A 23171-nucleotide genomic window follows, 5' to 3' on the forward strand; every position below is an offset into this window, starting at 1 on the left:
ACTGTAAACTAGTTCAACCATTGTGGAAGACAGTGTGGCGATTCCTCAAGGATCTAGAACTAGAAATACCATTTGACCCAGCCATCCCATTACTGGGTATATACCCAAAGGATTATAAATCATGCTGCTATAAAGACACATGCACACTTATATTTATTGAGGCACTATTCACAATAGCAAAGACTTGGAACCAACCCAAATGTCCCTCAATGACAGACTGGATTAAGAAAATGTGGCACATATACACCATGGAATACTATGTAGCCATAAAAAAGGATGAGTTCATGTCCTTTGTAGGGACATGGATGCAGCTGGAAACCATCATTCTCAAAAACTATCACAAAAACAGAAAACCAAGCACTGCATGTTCTCACTCATAGGTGGGAACTGAACAATGAGAACACTTGGACACAGGAAGGGGAACATCACACACCGGGGCCTGTTGTGGGGTGTGGGGAGTGGGGAGGGATAACATTAGGAGATTCACCTAATGTAAATGATGAGTTAATGGGTGCAGCATACCAACATGGCACATGTATACATGTGTAACCTGCATGTTGTACACATGTACCCTAGAACATAAAGTATAATAAATAAAAAATAATATAAATATATAGTTATACATTCTGTATTCTAATTATATATTCTAGTTGTAGTTCTATAATTGCAGTAACAAGTTCTCCTTAAATAGACTTGTGCATATATGAAAACTAGATATAGGAGTAGCATTGCAGATCACTGGGGTAGCGATGAACTGGTCAGTAAATGGTGATGGGACAATTGTATATTCCCATTTAAAAAAAAAGACCCTCTATCTCCCTTTATAAACAGATTAATTACCTTAATTATTTAAACATGAAAAGCAAATTGTAAATGCTTTTAGATGAAAATAGAATATGGTTTTGGTCTTGATTATAGAAAGTTTCCTTACAAAATATGTAATCAAAAGACAAGATTGACAAATTCAACTAATTACCATTCATTGTTTCTCAAGAAAATGAGAAGACTACAGACTAGAACAAAATGTTGCAAAAGACATGTCTGATAAAGGACTTTTAATCCAAAATATACAAGGAGTTCTTAAAATTCAGCAATAAGAAAACAATTAAAAATAGGCAAATAGGTATTTGAACAGTTACCATATGTGTATTTGCCATCTATTTTTATTCTTTATTACCAAGGAAAATAAACAGATGGCCAATAAGCATATGAAAATATGCTCAATATCATATCATTAGGGAATTGCAAATTTAAACAAAATGAGATACCACTATACACCTATTAGAATAGCCAAAGTCCAAAGCCCCAATACCACCAAATACTGGTTAGGATGTGGAGCAACAAGAACTCATCTATCTCTAATTAATGCAAAATGGTACAGCCCCGTGAAAAACAGCTGTGCTGCTGCTTACAAAACTCAACATACTCTAACCATATAATCCAGCAGTTATGCTCCTTAGTATTTACCCAAATGAGTTGAAAACTTATGTCCACACAAAAACCTGCAGGTGGACCTTTATAGCAATTTCATTCATAATGGCCAAAACTTGGAAGCAACAAAGAGGTCGCTCAGTAGATGAATGGATGAACAAACTGGCACATCCTGAGCATGGAGTATTCAGCACTTAAATAAAAAAGCTATCAAGCCGGCCTGGCACGGTGGCTCACGCCTGTAATCCCAGCACTTTGGGAGGCCGAGGCCGGCAGATCACGAGGTCAGGAGATCAAGACCATCCTGGCTAACACGGTGAAACCCCGTCTCTACCAAAAATACAAAAAATTAGCTGGGCGTGGTGGCGGGCGCCTGCAGTCCCAGCTACTCGGGAGGCTGAGGCAGGAGAATGGCGTGAACCCAGGAGGTGGAGCTTGCGGTGAGCCGAGATCGCGCCACTGCACTCCAGCCTGGGCGACAGAGCGAGACTCCATCTCAAAAAAAAAAAAAAAAGCTATCAAGCCATGAAGAAGACATGAAAGGACCTTAAAAGTATGTTACTAAGTGAAAGAAGCCAATCTGAAAAGGCTACATACTGTATGATTCCAACTATATGACATTCTGGAAAATGCAAAACTATGGCGACAGTAAAAAGACTAGTGTAAAGTCTATTTTATAAGAAACCAGCACTTTCCTTCAAATGACACCATAAAAAGAGTGTAAAGACAAGCCACAGTGTAAAGAAGGTTATTTTTCTGAGAAGATACCTGTAAAAAAATGTTCTATGTCAGTAATGATTAAGGAAACACAAATTAAGACACCTCTCTTCATGAGATTCAGTTTATACCCATTGTTTGACAAAGATTAAGGAATTTGGATAAAACCAAGTGTTAGTGGAAATACAGATCACTAGGAAAGCTTAAGCAATAAGGAGGATGAGCACACATTTTGGAAAGTTTGACATTTTCTAATAAATTCGTTAAGTATTGACAATACATCACATGTATTTAAATGAAAACAACGGTTTCAAAACGTAATGAGGAGGGCATTGTTTTATATTTTTAATTTCTGGCTTCATTGAAGGCAACTGGATTTTCTTATCTGCTTCACACATTCCATTAGTTAATATGATAACTTGTTATCACATCATGTTGTCTCTGGCATACCTCACTGTACACTCTTGATTGAGAATCAAAAGGTAATTAATGTCTTAGTATTATTAAGAAGTAATTTTGACCTCAGGGATCCTAGCAACCCTCAGGCCACATGTTGGAAATTACTGTGTTGGGGAGTAGGATACTAGAAATGAATGTTCACTGTGTTGTAGGTAGCAGTTGATATTTAAAGAGGAGACTGAAGAATGTCAGTTAAGTCAGCATCTGTTAAGAAAGCTTTTTTTTTTTTTTTTTTTGAGTTGGAGTCTCGCTGTATCACCCAGGCTGGAGTGCAGTGGCACAATCTCTGCTCACTGCAACCTCCGCCTCCTGGGTTCAAGCAGTTCTCCTGCCTCAGCCTCCTGAGTAGCTGGGACTGCAGGTGTGTGCCCCCATGCCCGGCTGATTTTTTTGTATTTTTAGTAGAGACGGGGTTTCACCGTGTTAGCCAGGATGCTCTCGATCTCCTGACCTCGTGGTCACCTGGCTCAGCCTCCCAAAGTGCTGGGATTATAGGTGTGAGCCACCGCGCCCGGCCAAGAAAGCTTCTACCATAAAACAGCTGTTTAAATCTCAACCTCAACAATTGTACTTTTCATCTTTGCTTCAGAAAATAAATATAACCAATAAAGTCCCTTTAGTCCTCCCTCCCCAGGGGCAACTGTTGTTATGAATTGAATGCATATCCCTCTAATCTGGGGTTTTGCCATGTTTTTGTATTTTTACATAGATGTCTGTGTATCTTTGAATAGCATATTAAAACCTATAAAAACAGTTCCATAGCCTGTTTTCTTTACAATGTATTTCTAAATATTTTATATATAAATATAGTTAAACCTTTATGCAAGGCTGTAAGGGGTACAAATCTTTAGTTTTTTGTCAAAATTTTTTTTTCTGTTAATTTTGTTCTTTTTTCCTAAATGTATGTTGCATTTTTTCTTTCAGAATCATTGAAAAATGGCTCTGCTACAGGTGGTGGAAATAAAGTTTATTCTTTTCAGAATAGGAAACACTCTGAAAAGATGGCTAAATTAGGTATGTTGCTTTTCTGATTTCTGTAACTATTATTCATCTTTCCTAAGGTAGATTTAACCACATTCCCCGTGATTATCATACTACTGCATTTCCTATAGGAATGAAGACAGATTCCCTATGGTTTAGGGAATAATGAGACATTCCCTAAAAGAAGGATGTTATATTAAGCACAATTAAGTTCATTTGGTTTTTTACATGCTCAGATGTCTTCTGTTTTCAGCTAGATTATAAGCTTCTTGTAGCATAAGCACAGTCTGTTTTTCTTTAGTTCTCTCCAAAATATGTAGCTTAGTTTCTTTTTCTTTCTTTCTTTCTTTTTTTTTTTTTAAAGGTGGAGTCTCACTCTGTTGCCCAAGCTGGAGTGCAGTGGTGCAGTCTCGGCTCACTGCAACCTCCGCCTCCCATGTTCAAGTGATTCTCCTGCCTCAGCCTCCTGAGTAGCTGAGACTACAGGTGTGTGTCACCACACCTGGCTAATGTTTTTGTATTTTTTTTTTTTTAATTATACTTTATGTTCTAGGGTACATGTGCACAACGTGCAGGTTTGTTACATATGTGTACATGTGCCATGTTGGTGTGCTGCACCCATTAACTCGGCATTTACATTAGGTATATCTCCTAATGCTTTTGGTCTTTTCACATAATCCATATTTCTTGGAGGCTTTGTTGATTTCTTTTTATTCTTTTTTCTCTAAACTTCTCTTCTCACTTCATTTCATTCATTTGATCTTCAATCACTGATACCCTTTCTTCCAGTTGATCGAGTTGGTTACTGAAGCTTGTGCATTTGTCACGTAGTTCTCGTGTCATGGTTTTCATCTCTATCAGGTCATTTGTGGACTTCTCTGCATTGGTTATTCCAGTTATCCATTTGTCATATCTTTTTTCAAGGTTTTTAGTTTCTTTGTGCTGGGTTCATAGTTCCTCATTTAGCTCTGAGAAGTTTGATCGTCTGAAGCCTTCATCTCTCAACTCGTCAAAGTCATTCTCCGTCCAGCTTTGTTCCGTTGCTGGCAAGTAGCTGCGTTCCTTTGGAGGGGGAGAGGCGCTCTGATTTTTTGAATTTTCAGCTTTTCTGCACTGCTTTTTCCCCATCTTTGTGGTTTTATCTACCTTTGGTCTTTGATGATGGTGACGTACAGATGGGGTTTTGGTGTGGATGTCCTTTCTGTCTGTTAGTTTTCCTTCTATCAGTCAGGACCCTCAGCTGCAGGTCTGTTGGAGTTTGCTTGGGGTCCACTCCAGACCCTGTTTGCCTGGGTATCAGCAGCGGAGGCTGCAGAAGAGTGAACATTGCTGAACAGCAAGTGTTGCTGTCTGATTGTTCCTCTGGATGCTTCGTCTCAGAGGTGTACCCAGCCGTGTGAGGTGTCAGTCTGCCCCTAGTAGGGGGTGTCTCCCAGTTAGGCTACTTGGGGGTCAGGGACCCACTTGAGCAGGCAGTCTGTCCGTTCTCAGATCTCAAACTCCATGCAGGGAGAATCACTACTCTCTTCAAAGCTGTCAGACAGGGACATTTACATCTGCAGAGGTTTCTGCTGCTTTTTGTTTGGCTATGCCCTGAACCCAGAGGTGGAGTGTATAGAGGCAGGCAGGCCTCCTTGAGCTGTGGTGGGCTCCACCGAGTTCCAGCTTCCAGACCCCTTTGTTTACCTACTTAAGCCTCAGCAATGGCGGGCACCCCTCCCCAGGCCTCGCTGCCACCTTACAGTTAGATCTCAGACTGCTGCGCTAGCAATGAGGGAGGCTCTGTGGGCATGCGACCCTCGGAGCCAGGCGCAGGATACAATCTCCTGGTGTGCCATTTGCTAAGACCCTTGGTAAAGCGCAGTATTAGGGTGGGAGTGACCTGATTTTCCAGGTGTTGTGTGTCACAGTTTCCCTTGGCTAGGGAAAGGAATTCCCTTCCCCCTTGTGCTTCCCGGGTAAGGCGATGCCTCGCCCTGCTTCTGCTCTCACTCATTGGGCTGCACCCACTGTCCTGCACCGACTGTCCGACACGCCCCAGTGAGATGAACCCGGTACCTCAGTTGGAAATGCAGAAATCACCCGTCTTCAGTGTCACTCACGCTGGGAGCTCCTGTTCGGCCATCTTGGCACCCAATCCCAATTTTTTTGTATTTTTAGTAGAGAAGGGGTTTTACCATGTTGACCAAGTTGGTCTCAAACTCCCAACCTCAAATGATCCACCCGCCTCGACCTCCCAAAATACTGGGATTACAGGCATGAGCCACCGTGCCCAGCCATAGCTTAGTCTCTTCACAAACTTTTTTGAAGTAACAAGTGAGAGTCACATAGAGCTATTCTGAATTAATGATTAAATAAGAGTTTTGCTGGACAATCCCAGCACTTTGGGAGGCTGAGGCAGGAAGCAGGCAGATCCCTTGAGGTCAAGAGTTTGAGACCAGCCTGGCCAACATGGTAAAACCCCATCTCTACTAAAAATACAAAAAATTAGCCAGGCATGGTGGTGCGTGCCTATAGTCCCAGCTATCCAGGCAGCTGAGGCAGGAGAATCACTTGAACCTGGGAGGCAGAGCTTGCAGTGAGCCGAGATTGTGCTACTACATGCCAGCCTGGGTGACAGAGCAAGACTCCATCTCAAAAAAAAAAAACAAAAAAAACAAAACAAAACAAAAAACAGAGTTTTACCCTGTATATGGAAAATGTTGTTTATATTACAGAAAATGCTTACATAAAATTATTAGGAATGGTCTTCTAACATTTTTCTTACTTGAGTTACCAACTATACCAATTACACTTCAACTGCTGATTTGCAGAGAACTAAGCTGTAATAAATTACTATAACCTTAAAATTAAACTGTCATTTTAAAATTCAGGCCAGGCATGGTAGCTCACACCTGTAATCACAGCACTTTGGGTGGCCAAGCCAGGAGGATAGCTTGAGGTCAGTAGTTCAATACCAGCCTGGGCAACATAGCGAAACCCTGTGTCTACAGAAAATTTAAAAATTAGCCAGGCATGGTGGTGCATTCCTGTAATCCCAGCTTCTTGGGAGGCTGAAGCAGGAGGATCACTTGAGCCTAGGGGTTCAAGGTTACAGTGAGCCACGATCATACCACTACACTCCAGCCTGGGTGACAGAGTGAAACCCTGTCTCAAAAAAACAAAAACCAACAAAAAAATCAGATGGCACTGTATTTCGATCTTGTGGTATGAGGGGGTCATCATTTTGAAAGCAGTAAGGAAGGAAAATAATATATGTGAAAGTACTTTGAAAATTATAAAGGTATATAAATATAAGGTTTGGAAATACCAAAAAGTCAGGAACAAGAGAATAATTATCCACCTGGTAAATCTAATAGTTGAAAAAGGGGGCTTACAATGTATAAGTATAAAACGCCTATGGATATTTCTTCAGTGGTTTGTTTTTATTCAATCACTGTAGCCAATAACACATGTAAACATTCAGGGTCAAGTAAAAATGAAATATGTTAAATGTTGACACTGATGAGGAATATATGAGAAGTAATTATAAAACCTGTATTTCTGAATATAAGTTAATCAATTGCCAAAATCAGTTTAGTTTTTCTAAAAGGTGTAACATTAAATACATTTCTGATTTTGAACATAACATGGTACATACAATAATTTACATTAATTGATGTCTTTCTTAGTATATATTTATCTACTTCAAGAAATTAAGTTTTTTTGGTTGGGCACAGTGGCTCACTCCTATAATCCCAGCACTTTGGGAGGCCGAGGTAGGTGGATCACTTGAGATCAGGAGTTCAAGACCAGCCTGGCCCACATGGTGAAACCCATCTCTACTAAAAATACAAAAATTAGCTGGATGTGGTGGTGCGCACCTGTAATTCTGGCTACCTGGGAGGCTGAGGCAGGAGAATCACTTGAACCCAGAACATGAAGATTGTTTAAATCTATAAAAATGACTGAATCCTGTATAGGAGCACTGAGAAACCAGAGAAATGCTGATGTAATTATTAGAAGAAAGATAAAATAGACACCAAGACCAAAATGAAACCCTAGGACAATGGTGCAGGACAAAGAAATACCACTGGAGAAAGAGGAGAATTATTATTGTGAAGTGAAATAGAACTCACAGGAGTAATCAAGTAGTAGTTCTCCATTTGGAGAATCAGCATGCTCATAACTTAAAGATGATAATGTGTTGTATTTGTAAGCGCTGCATAAAACTGGAATATTGTCTTCATTCTGTGCATTTCTGTCATCACAGCTGAAACAAATACACATTTTAAAGTCATGAGAAGATAGTTTTATAGATATTTAGTTTTTATTATTATGACCATGAAATTTCAGGAACACAATTTGACAGACTGATCAGACTTCTAAAATCTTTGTTTAGTTACAACCCATGTTTAGTTACGATGTTCTTTAATGAATTTCATTGACTCATTAAGTATTGTTGCTAATTGTGTTTACATCTAAATATATCAGTAAAATAGAATGCCTTAATATTAAATAAATAACATGATCTGCCAGAAAATCATATGTTATTCTGAGTATAAATGATTATTTTGACCAGGTATAGTGGCTCACGCCTATAATCCCAACACTTTGAGAGGACAAGGCAAAAGGATTGCTTAAGCCCAGGAGTTTGAGACTAGCCTGCGCAACATAGTGAGACCTTATCTCTATAAAAAAAATTTAAAAAAAGAAAAAGATTTTCATATAATTGGGCTAACCAAGATATAGGGCTAGAAATAGACTATAGGTTAGATAGGAAGGCTTTGTAAAATACAGAGAATGTATCTAGGGTAAGAAAATAAATGTAAACAAAAGAGCAAAAGTAGAATTACCAGGTAGAGAAGAAAGTGAGGAGTTCAATCAGGCTGGAGAAATAAATGGGAAAATTAAAAATAGTTTGAGATCCAGCAATCCCACTACTGGATATATACCCAAAGGGTATGAAATCAGTATGTCGAAGAGATATCTGCACTCCCGTGTTCATTGCAGTATTATTTCACAATACCCAGGATATGGAATCAACCTATGTTCATCAACAGATGAGCAGATAAATATAAACGAGGTAAAAGAAAATAAATATCTTTTGTAAAAAAAGAAGAAAATAGATTGGTTAGATAGGACCAGATAACAGACTGATCTAAAGCTATCATTAGAGACCAGTTTATTGTGTAAAATACAATATAGATGAATTATTAGAATAATGAATATAAAGATACAAAATGTATGCCCTATTTTTTTTTTTACAAACCTACAAATAACATCATTTTTTTTAAAGGATCTCTCTGTATTGCCCAGGCTGGAATGTGTGGTGTAATCTTGGCTCGCTGCAACTTCCATGTCCTGGGCTCAAGCGATCTTCCTACCTCAGCTTCCCAAGTAGCTTGGACTAAAGTCACACGCCACCACACCTGGCTAATTTTTCTGTTCTTTTGTAGAGACAGGGTTTCTTCATGTTGCCCAGTCTGGTCTCGAACTCCTAGACTCAAGCGATCCACCCACCTCCGTCTCCCAAAGTACTGGATTATAGGCTTGAGCCACCATGTTCAGGCCTAATTTTGTATTAATAGAGTCAACAGCCATGCCATTACATTTCATTTAATATCATCGAAAACAAATATGACACAGGAGCAAGAAAAGAATGATAAAAACTGTACACATGCATTGAAAGTGTGCATGTAGATGATTAATACAGAGCAAAAGTCAGCCAGCTTTTTCTGTAAAGGGCCAGACAGTAAATATTTTCAGCTCTGTGAGCTAGACAGTCTCTGTTGTGACTACTGAACTTGGCTGTTGTAGCTGAAAAGCAGCCACAAACAATACATATGGATGGTGTGGCTGTGTTCCAATAAAACTGTACTTAAAACAAGTGGAAAGTCTGGGTTTGGCCCATAGACTTATAGCTTGCTGACCCCTGACGTAAAGAAACACTGTAACTTTTTGCCATTCAGAGTCATAACTAAACAAAAAGTTATGTGTTAAATAGTGGTTCACCACTGGGCGTGATGACTCATGCTTGTAATTTTAACACTTTGAGAGACCGAGGTGGGAGGAGCACTTGAGGCCAGGAGTTTGAGACCAGCCTGAGCAACATAGGAAGACCCCGTCTCTACAAAAATTTAAAAATTAGATAGGCATGGTGGTGCACCCCTGTGGTCCCAGCTATTTGGGAGTTTGAGGTGGGAGGATGGCTTGGGCCCAGGAGGTCAAGGCTGCAGTGAGCCATGATCACACCACTGCACTCCTGGGTGATAGGTAGTTGTAGTAGGCATTGTGCCTGGTGCTTATTAGACATGTTGAGTCATCCAAGAGGTGTTGGAATGTCTGCCTATCTCTGTGTGCTCACAAAAATGACTATCTTGGCCGGGCATGGTGGCTCACACTTGTTATCCTAGCACTTTGTGAGGCCAAGGCAGGCAGATCATGAGGTCAGGAGTTTGAGACTAGCCTGGCCAGCATGGTGAAAACCTGTCTCTACTAAAAATACAAGAAATTAGCTGGGCATGATGATGCACACCTGTAATCCCAGCTACTTAGGAGGCTGAGGCTGGAGAATTGCTTGAATCTGGAAGGCAGAGGTTGCAGTGAGCTGAGATCGCACCACTGCACTCCAGCCTGGGCAACAGAGCAAGACTCTATCTAAAAAAAAAAAAAAAAAGACTATCTTGTTCTTATTCCTCTTCAATTCTTTCTTTTTCTTCTTTTCTCCCTGGCTCCTTGTAGTTTTATAGTTATTTAAAATCAGGTGGAGCATTTTTATGTTTCAGTATAAAACCAGAATGATCTCAGCTAAGTTGCTTTTGTTGCTTCTTTTCATATGAAGTTTTTTCCCTATCCTGTGAATCAGCCTTTAATCCAGAAATGACATAAAGAGAAGAGCAAGGACTGAGCCTTAAGTATGCCTAGAATGTTGAGGAGGCTGAGGACAGTGAAGAAGAGATGGACTAACCACCACCAGTAGCTTGGGAACCAGGATAATGTCATAAGATTCAAATGGAGGAATAATATTAAGGGAGATTTAAAAAAAAAAAAAGCAAAACAACAACAACAAAAAAACCTAGTGAATCATATAGAATGCCAAAGAGATTAAGAAAAAAGTAGCAGCCAATTCATTTGTAGAGATTGTTATGAGTATCTTGGGTCAGTTTCAAGACTGGAGGATAAAAATGGGGGCAGGTTAGAAAGGTTTAGGAGCTAGTAAAATGGCTTTCACTTGTACAAATTTAACTACACCTTCTCGATTTAGAGAAAAAAGAAAAAAAGCAGTTAATTTGGTATGTGCCCTTTTTCTCAGTGAACAGTGTCCCAGTGTGAGAGTTAACTTGGAAAATGTAAATATATTTATTTGGGTTCATTTTCCACATGCCTCTCATAGTGTGAGTGTGAGAGCATCATTAAAGATAACAATTATATTTTTTTATTTTAAATGGCCCCTATTATAAGTGATTTGGTCTTTGGTCTTTAGAAAAAAAAAAAATGAGAGAAAGAAAATTGTTAAAGTAAAAATAAAATGGCCCCTAAACAAAAGACCACTATTTCATTTATTCTCAGTTGAAGAAATGGCCATCTGTTCAACACTCTATTTTATGCATTATTTATATGTATTATAGAATTTTTGGCTCAAAATAAACTGTTCCACATTTTCTGGAAGATTTAAAAGATTTTAAGGTATAATTTTAACTCTGCACAGTTTTCACTTGAGTTTAGATCTCACTTTCTGGCCCTTCTTTCTCACTCCCCATCAAAGATGTGCCTCAACTATATATGGTAAGAAGTGAAAGGAACATAAGTGGTTGATGGAGAGGAGAGTATGGTAATTAGAGAAAGCAGCAAGGTCAAAGTTTTTTTTTTTTTTTTTTTAAGAAATCTGTGGGTAATATGAAGGAAAATTTGAAGATGCTGGGAAGAGACAGCTAATAAGGTGAAAAGTAGTACTACCCCTAATATGGACAGGATTATTTTTCTGATAAAGTAGCAAAAGGTTTTTAAAAGGAACTTTTGTTAAGCGAAATTAAAGGTTATGTTCCCTCTTTAAATCTACGGTTGTTCTTAAAAGGTTTTATATATTTCTTTGTTTACCAGCTTCAGAACTAGGCAAAAACACCCAAAAAAAAAGGTTTCATTCAGTTTGAAGAATGATCCGTGGATTATGATTAAATGTTCCTCGAAGGTAGGCAAGGTGGGTAAGAGCAGCTTACATTGGTTCTGTTGGAAAAGAGTTTTTCATAGTTGCTTCAAGATAAGGCATGTTGACGTTTTGTGCCGCTTGTTTGTTTTTATTTATATTTTCTTTTCTATTGTGAAAATTCTTTTAAAAAAATGCAATTAATATTTCAAACTCATGTAGCTACTCGTGTTTAGCTATTCGACATTAACGAGGGAAAAATTCCTCTTGCTAAAGAAAGTTGGTGCAAATTTGACAGGGCTAACCCGAAATATCTTTTTCAAGTTCCTGTTGTCATTTGCTATGAAAGTTAGCCAATTATTGTTAGATGATAGATTTGAACTTCTGCGGGGGAAGTACTATATGAAATAAGGCGTTTTTGGAGTTTTGGGAAGTCTTACAGATTGTGGAGCGGCTATTTTTGGAATGATCCCTTCTAACTAGAATTAAAACGTGTACATTGTGTTTCTCCTTATTTATATTTTTTCTTTTTGGATTTGGAACCATAATGTCCCCTTGCCGACTATTTTGTTACTATTTTTTCTTTTTTAGAGGATGGGAGAATCTCGCTATGTTGCCCAGGCTGAAGGTGCATTGGCTATTCACTGGCCACAAATACAGGCACACTATTAAGCCTTGAACTCCTGGAGCTCTATTACGTGATCTCATGCTCCTCGCGGCTTGTCACGTAACAGGGCTTATAGCCAACCCATATTGAATAATTATCCTGGCTTATTGTACTTTTTTTTTTTTTGAGGAGTCATTCACCTCTGTTCCAACATAAGGCTGGAGAAATGCCATGTGCGTATGATCATGGCCTCATTTGCAGCCTCTGCTTCCGGGTTCCAAGCAATTTCTCCTGGCCTCATTACTTCCCGAGTAGCTGGGGATTACAGGCCCCTGCCCTCCACCACCCATGCTATTTTTGTTTTTTTAGTAGAAAATTGAGGGTTTCACCCTGTAGGTCAGGGGCTGTTTTCTAACTCCCTGACCTTCCAAGCGATCCCTTCCTTGCCTTGGCCTCCCAAAGTGCTAGTGATTCAGGCGTGAAGCCCAACTGCTTCCTGGGACAGGTTGGTACCTTTCCAATAATCAAATTTAAAAGGACTCCAATTTTTTTTGTAGAACCGCTACAGAAATGCAGGAAGTAGCTGTTAATAATGTGAGTGATCATGGAATGGAATAGTGATAATTCCTCCGGTTGGAGAGGAATTAATTTAAATTCAAGATAAAATATGGTGGTAGCTTTCTCATGGTACAGAGCTGCTAGCTTGCTTATCTTTTTTTTTTTATTTTTTTTTTTATTTTAATTTTTTGAATAGACACAGGATCACGCTATGTTGCCCAGGCTGGTTTTGAACTCCTAGCCTCAAGCAATCTTCCTGCCTTGCCTCCCAAAGTGCTGGGATTACAGGTGTGAGCCACCATGCCTGGAAACTTTACTTTTGATGAAACTAGACCACAATGAAAAGTAAAAGTGTCCATAGTAAGTCATGGATTTTTGTTTCATTCTTTAGGCCATTCTGCTTCAGACAAGGTTCAGCCGAAGGTAAGTGATTGACTAAAAAGCAAAAGCCTTAGTGTTACAAAGTAAGACATGATGAAAAATCATCAGAAATTCGATGAAAATTTGTCAGAAATTCAATGAAAAAATTGATCTCTTAATTTATATAGTGCTTTGTAATTTACAGATATTTGGCAGTTAAATATCTTAACTTATAGATGGAGAATTGGAGGTTCAGAGAGGTGAAGTGACTTGTGTGAGTTCACTTGACTGGAAGGAGAACAGCTAGAAAATGAAGCCAGGCCTCCCAGACCCAACTGTTATGCTTTTTCTGCTGTGTGTAGCAGCCCTGAAAATTTTGGGGGTTTTGCTTTTATATGTCATGTTCTATTTCATTTGCAGGAGGAAGGGGGCAGTGTCGTGCAGTTTGATCCCAAGATGCATTAGATCCATTATTCTATCCTTTTATAATTTACATTTAAAAACTTAGGCTGGCTTAGGCAAATCCATTTCAGAGTAATTAAAAGGAATTGACAATTTTTAACTCCTCCTTTGTGGGGTTTTTTCTTTGTTTGTTTGTTTTTGAGATGGAGTCTTACTCTGTCGCCCAGGCTGGAGTACAGTGGTGGCAATCTCGGCTCACTGAAACCTCCACCTCCCAGGTTCAAGTGATTCTTATGCGTCAGCCTTCTGAGTAGCTGGGATTACAGGTGCGCACCACCACACCTGGCTAATTTTTGTATTTTTAGTAGAGGCAAGGCTTCACCATGTTGGCCAGGCTGGTCTTGAACTCCTGACCTCAAGTGATCCACCACGCCTGGCCTCCTTTGTGTTTCTGTGGTATAATTTTCTCATTATGCCTTTTCAAGTGGTGAGTGTTCCATGAAAGGGCCATATATGCAAAGCATCCCCCAAATGCCAAAGAAGCCAAGAAACCAAAGGACAAGGCAGACAAGTTTAGTTTGTCAGTAAGGGTATTTTATTAGAGACAGGAGCATGGTCTTGGGCAGCCACAAGACAGGTAGCTCTCTTCACTGTTACTCCCCAGAGCCACGGCTTACATAGCATAAGGAAAGGGTATACATGTTCCAGCAAGATAATTAAAGGCAACCCTCTTTAATTGTCAAGACAGCAAGAATGCTATATGCATTGTAGCCAGTAATTTGTGTGATAATATCAAGGTTGACATGTTCTTTCACAGAAGACAGTAAATAAAGTAGGAATCAGGAGGCATTCATGAGTCTGGGGCTAATCAGAAGTTAACGTGATGGATTAGCATCCAAGATGGAGTCACTTTTGCCTCCACAGTCAGTATAGAGTACAGGCTGGAGTACAGTGGTGGCGATCTCAGCTCACTGAAACCTCCACCTCCTGGGTTCAAGTGATTCTTATGCGTCATTTAAGGCCATGCTTATGGCCTGTGCAGGAATGTCCTATTTAGACAAGTCTATGTATGGGATTAGACATGCCAGAATTTCAATTGTCTTTAATAATGCTTTTTTCCTATATTATTTCGTGTGTGTTGTATCACTATAAAAGGAAAAAAAGCTCATTGCCATAATCCAATCAAGAATTTATTCTTTCTCAAGTTATAGATTATAACCCATTAGTAGATATTGTCAGCTCTCCCAAAAGACCAGGAAAACCTGTTGATGAAACAAAGCTACCTATTACAATAAGAGACAACATCGTTGTGACAGAATCTTAGTGTACTGCCTTAGAAAAGCAAGTTCAAGAGAAAATATGTATAGGGCTTGGGGATCCTGAGCTCAAGTGGCTTAAGGCAGGTTTTTCAAGATGGTAAACTGATTGGTATTGGGCAGAATTGGGGCATGATATTTTAGGATTGGTAGACACAATGAAGATCGTGTCTTAAAGTGTATCTTGATAACTAAACTGTTGATAAGATAAGCTGTTTGCCCTGGGAGTAATCTGTTGTCCTGATGGGAGAACAGTTAGCCCAAATGAGCAAACTGTCAAGAGAGATTAGTTTGCAGAAATTTTCTATAGCAAGTAGTGAAATTATTTATTAGTCTTGTCTTTTTGAGCAGGAATTTTCTGCAGTGGTTATTTTGACACTGGTGTGAATTCTCAGACTTAAGCTGTGTAGATATATATAAGTTATCTCAATACTCAATCTTGAAATCAGTTTAATAGGACATAAACTGCATTTTTAACAAATGAAGTAGAACAGAATTTTAAATTTATGTTTTATAATTTTTTTGGTTTATATATATACATGTACTGGGTCAAGATGATAAAATGTAAAAATTTTTGAGGATCTTGATCAAAAAAGTTTGAGACATACTGTAATTCCATCGGTAAGGGATTAGCTCAGTTATTAGAGTACTATTCTTTTTTTTTTTTTTTTTTTTTTTTTTTTCCTGAGGCAGAGTTTCACTCTGTTGCCCAGGTTGGAGTCCAATGGCATGACCTCGGCTCAACACAACCTCCACCTCCCAGGTTCAAGCAGCTGTCCTGCCTCAGCCTCCCAAGTAGCTGGGATTACAGGTATGCACCAGCATGCCCAGCTAATTTTGTATTTTTAGTAGAGATGGGATTTCTCCATGTTGGTCAGGCTGGTCTCGCACTCCCGACCTCAGGTGATCTGCCTGCCTCTGCCTCCCAAAGTGCTGGGTTGAGCCACTGCGCCTGGCCTAGAGTACTATTCTTAATATCCCAAATCAGATTTTAATGACACCAACAATCTATCACAAGACAATAAACTTAAATTTTTTTTTGTCATATTTTCATGTTGACAAAATCACAGGGTACCTTAACTTTTTTATCAATACTGTTAGAAATTTACATGTATATAACAGTGCATATTTTAATGTGCTAACAATTTATGGTATTAAAGTATTCTATAAAAAAATTCTTTGTACTTCTATAAAAAGTTACAATTTTTTAATTGTAACAGAAATTTTTTTATTTCTGTTAAATTAAAATTACAATTTTAAATTTCTTACAGAAAGTAAGAAAGTGTAAATCTCTATTTCTCTCCTTAAAGAATGTAATACTTTAACACCAGTGAATTTCTAGCACATTAAAAGGCCCATTGCTATATACATAGGAGTGCCCATTCCCTTTCATACTTACGATTGCTACGTAATACTATCTTTTAAAAAAATACTCTATTGGGCTGGGCACGGTGGGTCACGCCCATAATCCCAGTACTTTGGGAGGCTAATGTGGGCAGTTCACTTGAGTTCAGGAGTTTTGAGACCAGCCTGGCCAATATGGTGAAACCCTGTCTCTGCTAAAAATACAAAAATTAGCTGGGCGTGGTGGCACACGCCTATAATCACAGCTACTTGGGAGTCTGAGGCAGAAGAATGGTTTGAACCCAGGAGGCAGAGGTTGCAGTGAGGTGGAGTGAGCCGAAATCACGCCACTACACTCCAGCTTGGGTGATACAACAAGACTCTGTCTCAGAAAAAAATATATATATGTGTGTGTGTGTGTATATATATATATATGTTCTACTAATCTGATAGGTGGAAGTAGTTCAAAAGGCTGATATACTCATATTTTTTCTGTACATAATAGAAGTATATACATACTTTACAAATGATACAGAATTCAATTTCTAGAATCACTCTAGTAATCCTTTGGAATTTGTTTCTTTTGTTATACCCTTGTTTTGTTCCAAATAATTCATTTGTCGTTATCTTCTAGTTCTAGGAAGTAAGCTCATCTAGCTCTAATGCAGTCTATTGAAAGCAAAATATTTTCTTTTCTAGCCTCTTTCACTCAGATCAGTCATTAACTTCCATGTTGTTATTTAATGCTTTTCCTGTTTTTAAACAGAACAATGACAAAAGTGAATTTCTGTCAACAGCACCTCGTAGTCTAAGAAAAAGATTAATAGGTACGTATTTCTTTTACATGACATTTTATAAAAGCAACATCTAAACAACAGGCAATGATGGTTAAGTATATAGGTTCTAGACTTAGACTGCTTGGTGTTTTGAATCTTTGGCTTTTAGCTGCAACGCTTAGCACCATGTCTTTCACATTGTGGTCAGTGTATATTGAAGTCAGCTAAAAGGTCTTTCCAAAGAAATAACATGCCTTTTAAGATAGTTTTGAGACAGTTTGGAAAGTATTCTATTGATTTATTTGGAAATTTTATAATGAAATAATATTAAATATTCGTAGTTGTACTGAATGCTAAACAAAATCAAGTAAACAGACATGGCTCCTGCCTTCTAGGAAATTAAAAATCGTTTCAGATTTTTGAATATTTAACTTTGGGGCAAATGACTGGACCTTTATATATCAGGAAAATGTCAACACCTTTCATATTGTTGACCCTTGACAAGAGTAGTATTAGCCAACATTGTTAAATTCAGCCTAACATCAGGGCTTCATACTTCATAGCCCTTTCTTTTCAAGGTACGGATTTCATAGAATTGTTAAAACTGTATTTTTAATCACCATAAAATTGGTAATGCTAAATGATTGGTATATTAAAGCAGTAAAAGGTCTGTATAGTTGTGATTGTTATTTCATGTCAGCTATATCCCATGTCTTGTGTTTTCTCCTTATCCCAAAGATGGGTTGTTTTTTAGAGAGACGGTGAACTTCCCTCTTCCTTCTTAATCACCACAAAACATGTATACCTACATGGAGGAAGCATACATGTAAAGAAGATAGAGACACTTTCTGGTACCTGCCACCACTTCTAAGCTGTGCATATACCATGAGCAGCAGTCAATGCACATCTGAATCTGCTAAGCTATATGTGCTTACAAAATCAAGCCTTTTTTTTTGTTTTTTTAATATTTACATTTGTTACATGCTGACTTGGGATAATCCTCTGCAGTATAAAGTTTTTTCACTCATATTTTGTAAGTTAGCTTTTAAAAACAGTTTTATGCCTGTTGATTGTGAAACTGGCTTTATTCTTATTTAATAAGTGTAAAATTAGCTATATTATTTCTGGGGAGTTGTACGGGTGGGGTTGTGGTTTGTCTAAAAAGATGATTCTTGAATCAACTCTGGGATGGTGTATGTGTATGTATTAGTAATAATTATAATCATAAGTACCATTTATTGAGTGCTGTATTAGTTAGAATGACATTGTCAATAGGCAGCAACAGAAAATTCTATAATGGTAGTTTAAGCCATAGACATTTAGGTACCTTACATCAAAACAAATATGGAGATGCAAGTTCCATGGTTGATGTGACTCAACAGTGTCATTAAGGACCCAGATTGTTCCTATCTTTTTACTCTGCCACCAGCATTTTTCATCTTGAGGTTTGATACTTCATGTTGCAAAATGGCTTTCATAGCTTTAAACGATGGGTATAAATAGGGGTTTTTCTTACATAATTGATGAAAATCTTTCCCAGAACTGCCAGCTATTCTCCCTCAATTCATTGGTCCAGGGGTCACATAGTCAACCATAGTTGGAGCAGAGGCTGGGAAAGCAGGTACCTAGAAGAAAAAGGCAGTTACCATGAATCATCCCCTAGGATGGGGCACATTGCCGTATTTTGCAAAACTGGAGTTCTGTTAGCAAGGAAGAGGGAAGGAGAACGGTGTTAACAATTTCTATCACAGTTCCTGAGTGTCAGGCATTATTAGTGGCTTTATATACATTTCAGTGTAATCTTCCTAATGATTTATTAAACTATGTACTATTAATTTGATAAATAAACTGGTACTGAGAGAATTTATTAATTAGCTCTGGTGAAATCATGAGCAGGTAATGACAAAACCAGAATTCAGACTCTTACTTCAGAGCCCCCACTCTTTCCTTTATGTAACCACAATGCCTCTCTTGTCAAACCATGAAATTGTCCAAATTGCTATTTTTCCCCCCACAGTTCCAAGGTCTCATTCTGACAGTGAAAGCGAATATTCTGCTTCCAACTCAGAGGATGATGAAGGAGTTGCACAGGAACATGAAGAGGACACTAATGCAGTCATATTCAGCCAAAAGATTCCAGCTCAGAATAGAGTAGTTTCAGCTCCTGTTTGCAAAGAAATACCTTCTAAGAGAATGAAAAGAGATAAAACAGTAAGTGAAGAGAGAGACTTTAACCTTAAAGAAAAATTGTGTAATATCTCAAAGATAGGCTACCCGAAGAGATCCACATCTCTCAAAATAATATTTTTTCATCACTTTTCTATATTTTCTCAGCCTTCCAAATAAATTCCCACATATATCAGTTTCTACTTCTTGACTTTCTGTTCTGGCCTGTCTACATATTCATGAATTAATACCATAGTATATGCTAAATAGTACATCTTAAAAGTGACATCTCAATTCCATTGTATAAAAATGAACTTTTTGCCGGGCGCGGTGGCTCAAGCCTGTAATCCCAGCACTTTGGGAGGACCGAGACGGGCGATCACGAGGTCAGGAGTTCGAGACCATCTGCTAACCGGTAAACCCGTCTCTACTAAAAAATACAAAAGCTAGCCGGAGCGAGGTGCTGAGCGCTGTGGTCCAGCTACTCGGGAGGCTGAGGCAGGAGAAGGCGTAAACCGGAGGTGGAGCTTGCAGTGAGCTGAGATCCGGCCCACTGCACTCCAGCCCGGGCGACAGCAAGACTTGGTCTCAAAAAAAAAAAAAATGAACTTTTTAGGCCAGGCATGGTGGCTCATGCCTGTAATCCCAGCACTTTGGGAGGCCAAGGCGGGTGGATCACCTGAGGTCAGGAGTTTGAGACCAGCCTGGCCAACATGGTGAAACCCCATCTCTACTAAAAACACAAAAATTAGCCAGGTGTGGTGGTGTGTGCCTGTAATCCCAGCTACCTGGGAGGCTGAGGCAGGAGAATTGCTGGAACCCAGGAGGCGGAGACTGCAGTGAGCCGAGATCATGCCATTGCACTCTAGCCTGGGCAATAAGAGTGAAACTCTGTCTCAAAAATAAATAAATAAATAATTTTTAAAATATGCTGTAGGATTAGAATGAAAATAACAAAAGAAAAAACAACTTTTAAGTAAATATTGATTGGACAGTTGGAGGCATGAGTTCTCAGTGTATCTTGTTTTTGTACCATTGTTGATGTATTTAAGTCAGTGTAATGAATGATGTGGCTAGGGACCCATGCTGAGTCATTTGGAAGAATACTGCTGGCACCCTGGTTTTAGAAAAGGCTAATTATCCTGGTGCTGTGTCTAAAGGTTCAGAGCAATTGAGGAGCCTACTGCTTAAATAGCTTTCTGTCCCTTCCTTACCACCCTAGAGTTTAGTCCTGCCCAAAATAAGAAGAACAAATAGTGTGAGAAGAAAATTCCACTTGACTGGAATAGTAGGCAAGTTTTTTGATTTGTTTGTGGTTCTTTTTTTTCTTTTATTACCTTGCAGTTGATTTCCTCCTCATTTTCACAGTACTTCAGCTATACTAATATTAAAGAATTTGCTAAGACTATTTGAGGCCAGGCATCATGCCTGTTATCCCAGCACTTGGGGAGAGCAAGGTGGGAGGATTGCTTGAGGCCAGGAGTTTGAAACCAGCCTGGATAACGTAAGACCCTGTCTCTGCAAAAAAAAAAATTTAAAAAATTAGTCAGGTGTAGTGGTGCATGCCTGCCTTCCCATCTACTTGGAAGGCTGAGGTGGGAGGATCCCTTGTGCCCAGGAGGTTGGGGGTACAGTGAGCCGTATTTGCACTGCTACACTCCAGCCTGGGTGACAGAGTGAGACCCTTCCTCAATAAAGAAAGGAAAAAGAAAAAAGATTTACTTGAGGAGAAACAAAGATCTTGATATGTAAAATCATCTCTCTTTTTTTAGTCTAAATGGAAATTACATATTGTAACTTAGGAATCATTTTTAGGAACAGACTACTACTTCACCTAGTCATTTCTTTAACTTATATGATCCTAGTAATTACTCAGTTTTATTACTGAAATTAAATATGCTTGGCCTTAACTGGTACTGTTGCTTTAAAAAGACTACCAAGTAAAGAATTTCACATGTCCTATTTTACATTAATATTACTGTCTAATTTTGATATAAGACAGATATCTGAAGCTACTGAAGACTGACTACTCTGTTCACTTTCAGAGTGACTTAGTAGAAGAGTATTTTGAAGCTCACAGCAGTTCAAAAGTTTTAACCTCAGATAGAACGCTGCAGAAGCTAAGGAGAGCTAAACTGGATCAGGTATGTTGCAAGGAATGTTACTTCTAAATTTTTTTTTACTCTGTCCTGAAAAATATGCTACATAAGCAACAGATTTGAAAAGTATACACAAGTAGAATTATTGTCCTGATCAAATGAAACACAAGTTAATGTGATTATTACTTCTTTTATTATACAAATAGTAAATAGGATGGGCACATGTGGCTCACACCTGTAATCTCAGCACCTTGGGAGGCCAAGGGAGGAGGATTACGTGAACACAGGAGTTCGAGACCAGCCTGGGCAACATAGGGAGACCTCGTTGTTACTAAAATCTAAAAAAAAAATAAATAATTTACTGGATTAGACTGTAATTATGCATTTTCCCCCTCTTATTTGTTTATTATTTCTTTAGGATCTGTGATAATCATCAGGGTCATAGTCCTTGATATCCATTTACCATTAATCTCTGTTATTCATTTAACCTATATGTATTTACTAAACCTCACACTGGTCATAAAACAGCGACTGCAACCTGACTTTCTCTCAGTTACAAACTTTGCAAAAAGTAGAGGATATTCTACTTGAGGATGTTATGGAAAACCTGCCCAGTGTGGTAACAAAATTACCATGTACTATGGTTCCAGTAGCTCATTTTACAGAAAAAAAAAAAAAAAAAAAACCATACAGTTATACTTGCTGGGATTTTACTTCTCTAAGAGAGGAGACAGAACCATCTGAGTGAGAAAATCTTTGCCAGTAGTAATTTCAATTGACAATCTAAGTCCTGGCTCATTGGTATTGAGACTCGGATCAGAGAATATAAGCAACGTGGGAGAAGGACACATGAGTCTAGGACTTCATCATACTTAGAGGCAAAAAGATCTCTAGGGGGATGAAAGAAACACCTGTCAGGGAGAGGAAAGCCTTTCATTGATCGTAAACATAGCATAGCTAATCAATACAGTCTTCAGTAGCATGTGACAATAAGCATTTATTTTTCATGTCTGCAAGTCAGTCAGAGGTTGGCTGATCTAGGAGTTGCTCCATGTTTCTCTTCCTCATTGGACCAGCAAGCTAGCTGAGGCATGTTATCCTCATGACAACAGCAGAGGCATAAGAGAAAAAGTGGGAAAACACAGTCTGTTAAAGCCCAGGCTCAAAATTAGATTGCCAGTTCTGCCTCATTCTAGTACAGCTGGATATTGGGGTCGAAAGTGCAGCTTTCCATGAATATTAATTAAAGTTTGAAATGAGGCCGGGCACGGAGGCTCACGCCTGTAATACCAGCACTTTGGGAGGCCAAGGCGGGAGGATCACGAGGTCAGGAGTTTGAGACCAGCCTGCCCAACATGGCGAAACCCCATCTCTACTAAAACTACAAAAATTAGCCAGGCATGGTGGCATGTACCTGTAATCCCAGCTACTCAGAAGGCTGAGGCAGGAGAATCGCTTGAACCTGGGAGGTGGAGGTTGCAGTGAGCAACCTCCTGAAATGCCACTGCACTCCAGGCTGGGTGACAGAGCAAGACTCTGTCTCAAAAAAAAAAAAGTTTGAAATGAAAGTACATACATGAGATAACATTCTAGAGTTCACACTCAAGTGTGAATATGATCAGATAATACAGTGTAAATGACTGCTGGAAAAGATACTAGTGCTTTCTCTACTTTTTCAGGGCTCTGAACTCAGAAGAGATAAGAGAGTTTTTTTTTTTTTAGTAACCTAGTTAACAATTTTACTTAAAGGTAGTCCTGTTTTGCTTTAACTGTGACTAAATAAACACTGTACAAGCCAGAGTACCTGAAATATTTATCGCAACTCTAATC

At 38.8% G+C, this 23171-nt stretch overlaps 2 protein-coding genes across 4 annotated transcripts in view; one reads left to right on the top strand and one right to left on the bottom strand.

Annotated features, from left to right (window-relative positions):
• Nucleotides 1-23171, top strand: part of ORC2 (origin recognition complex subunit 2) — a 58987-nt gene that overhangs the window by 15859 nt on the left and 19957 nt on the right. For all 3 annotated transcript variants that reach the window (XM_017876042.1, XM_017876051.1, XM_017876061.1), the window contains exons 5-9: nt 3532-3621; nt 13270-13301; nt 17067-17127; nt 19094-19287; nt 21288-21386. In XM_017876042.1, coding sequence (XP_017731531.1) covers nt 3532-3621; nt 13270-13301; nt 17067-17127; nt 19094-19287; nt 21288-21386 — 476 coding nt within the window. The remainder of the gene's footprint in view (nt 1-3531; nt 3622-13269; nt 13302-17066; nt 17128-19093; nt 19288-21287; nt 21387-23171) is intronic.
• Nucleotides 18078-23171, bottom strand: part of NIF3L1 (NGG1 interacting factor 3 like 1) — a 48209-nt gene continuing 43115 nt past the window's right edge. Inside the window, exon 8 of the mRNA XM_017876125.1 lies at nt 18078-18701. The gene's annotated coding sequence lies outside the window, so the exon portion shown is untranslated. The remainder of the gene's footprint in view (nt 18702-23171) is intronic.

Source organism: Rhinopithecus bieti, unplaced genomic scaffold, assembly GCF_001698545.2.
Source record: "Rhinopithecus bieti isolate Rb0 unplaced genomic scaffold, ASM169854v2 scaffold_980, whole genome shotgun sequence".
In the NCBI taxonomy this organism is placed as follows: domain Eukaryota; kingdom Metazoa; phylum Chordata; class Mammalia; order Primates; family Cercopithecidae; genus Rhinopithecus; species Rhinopithecus bieti.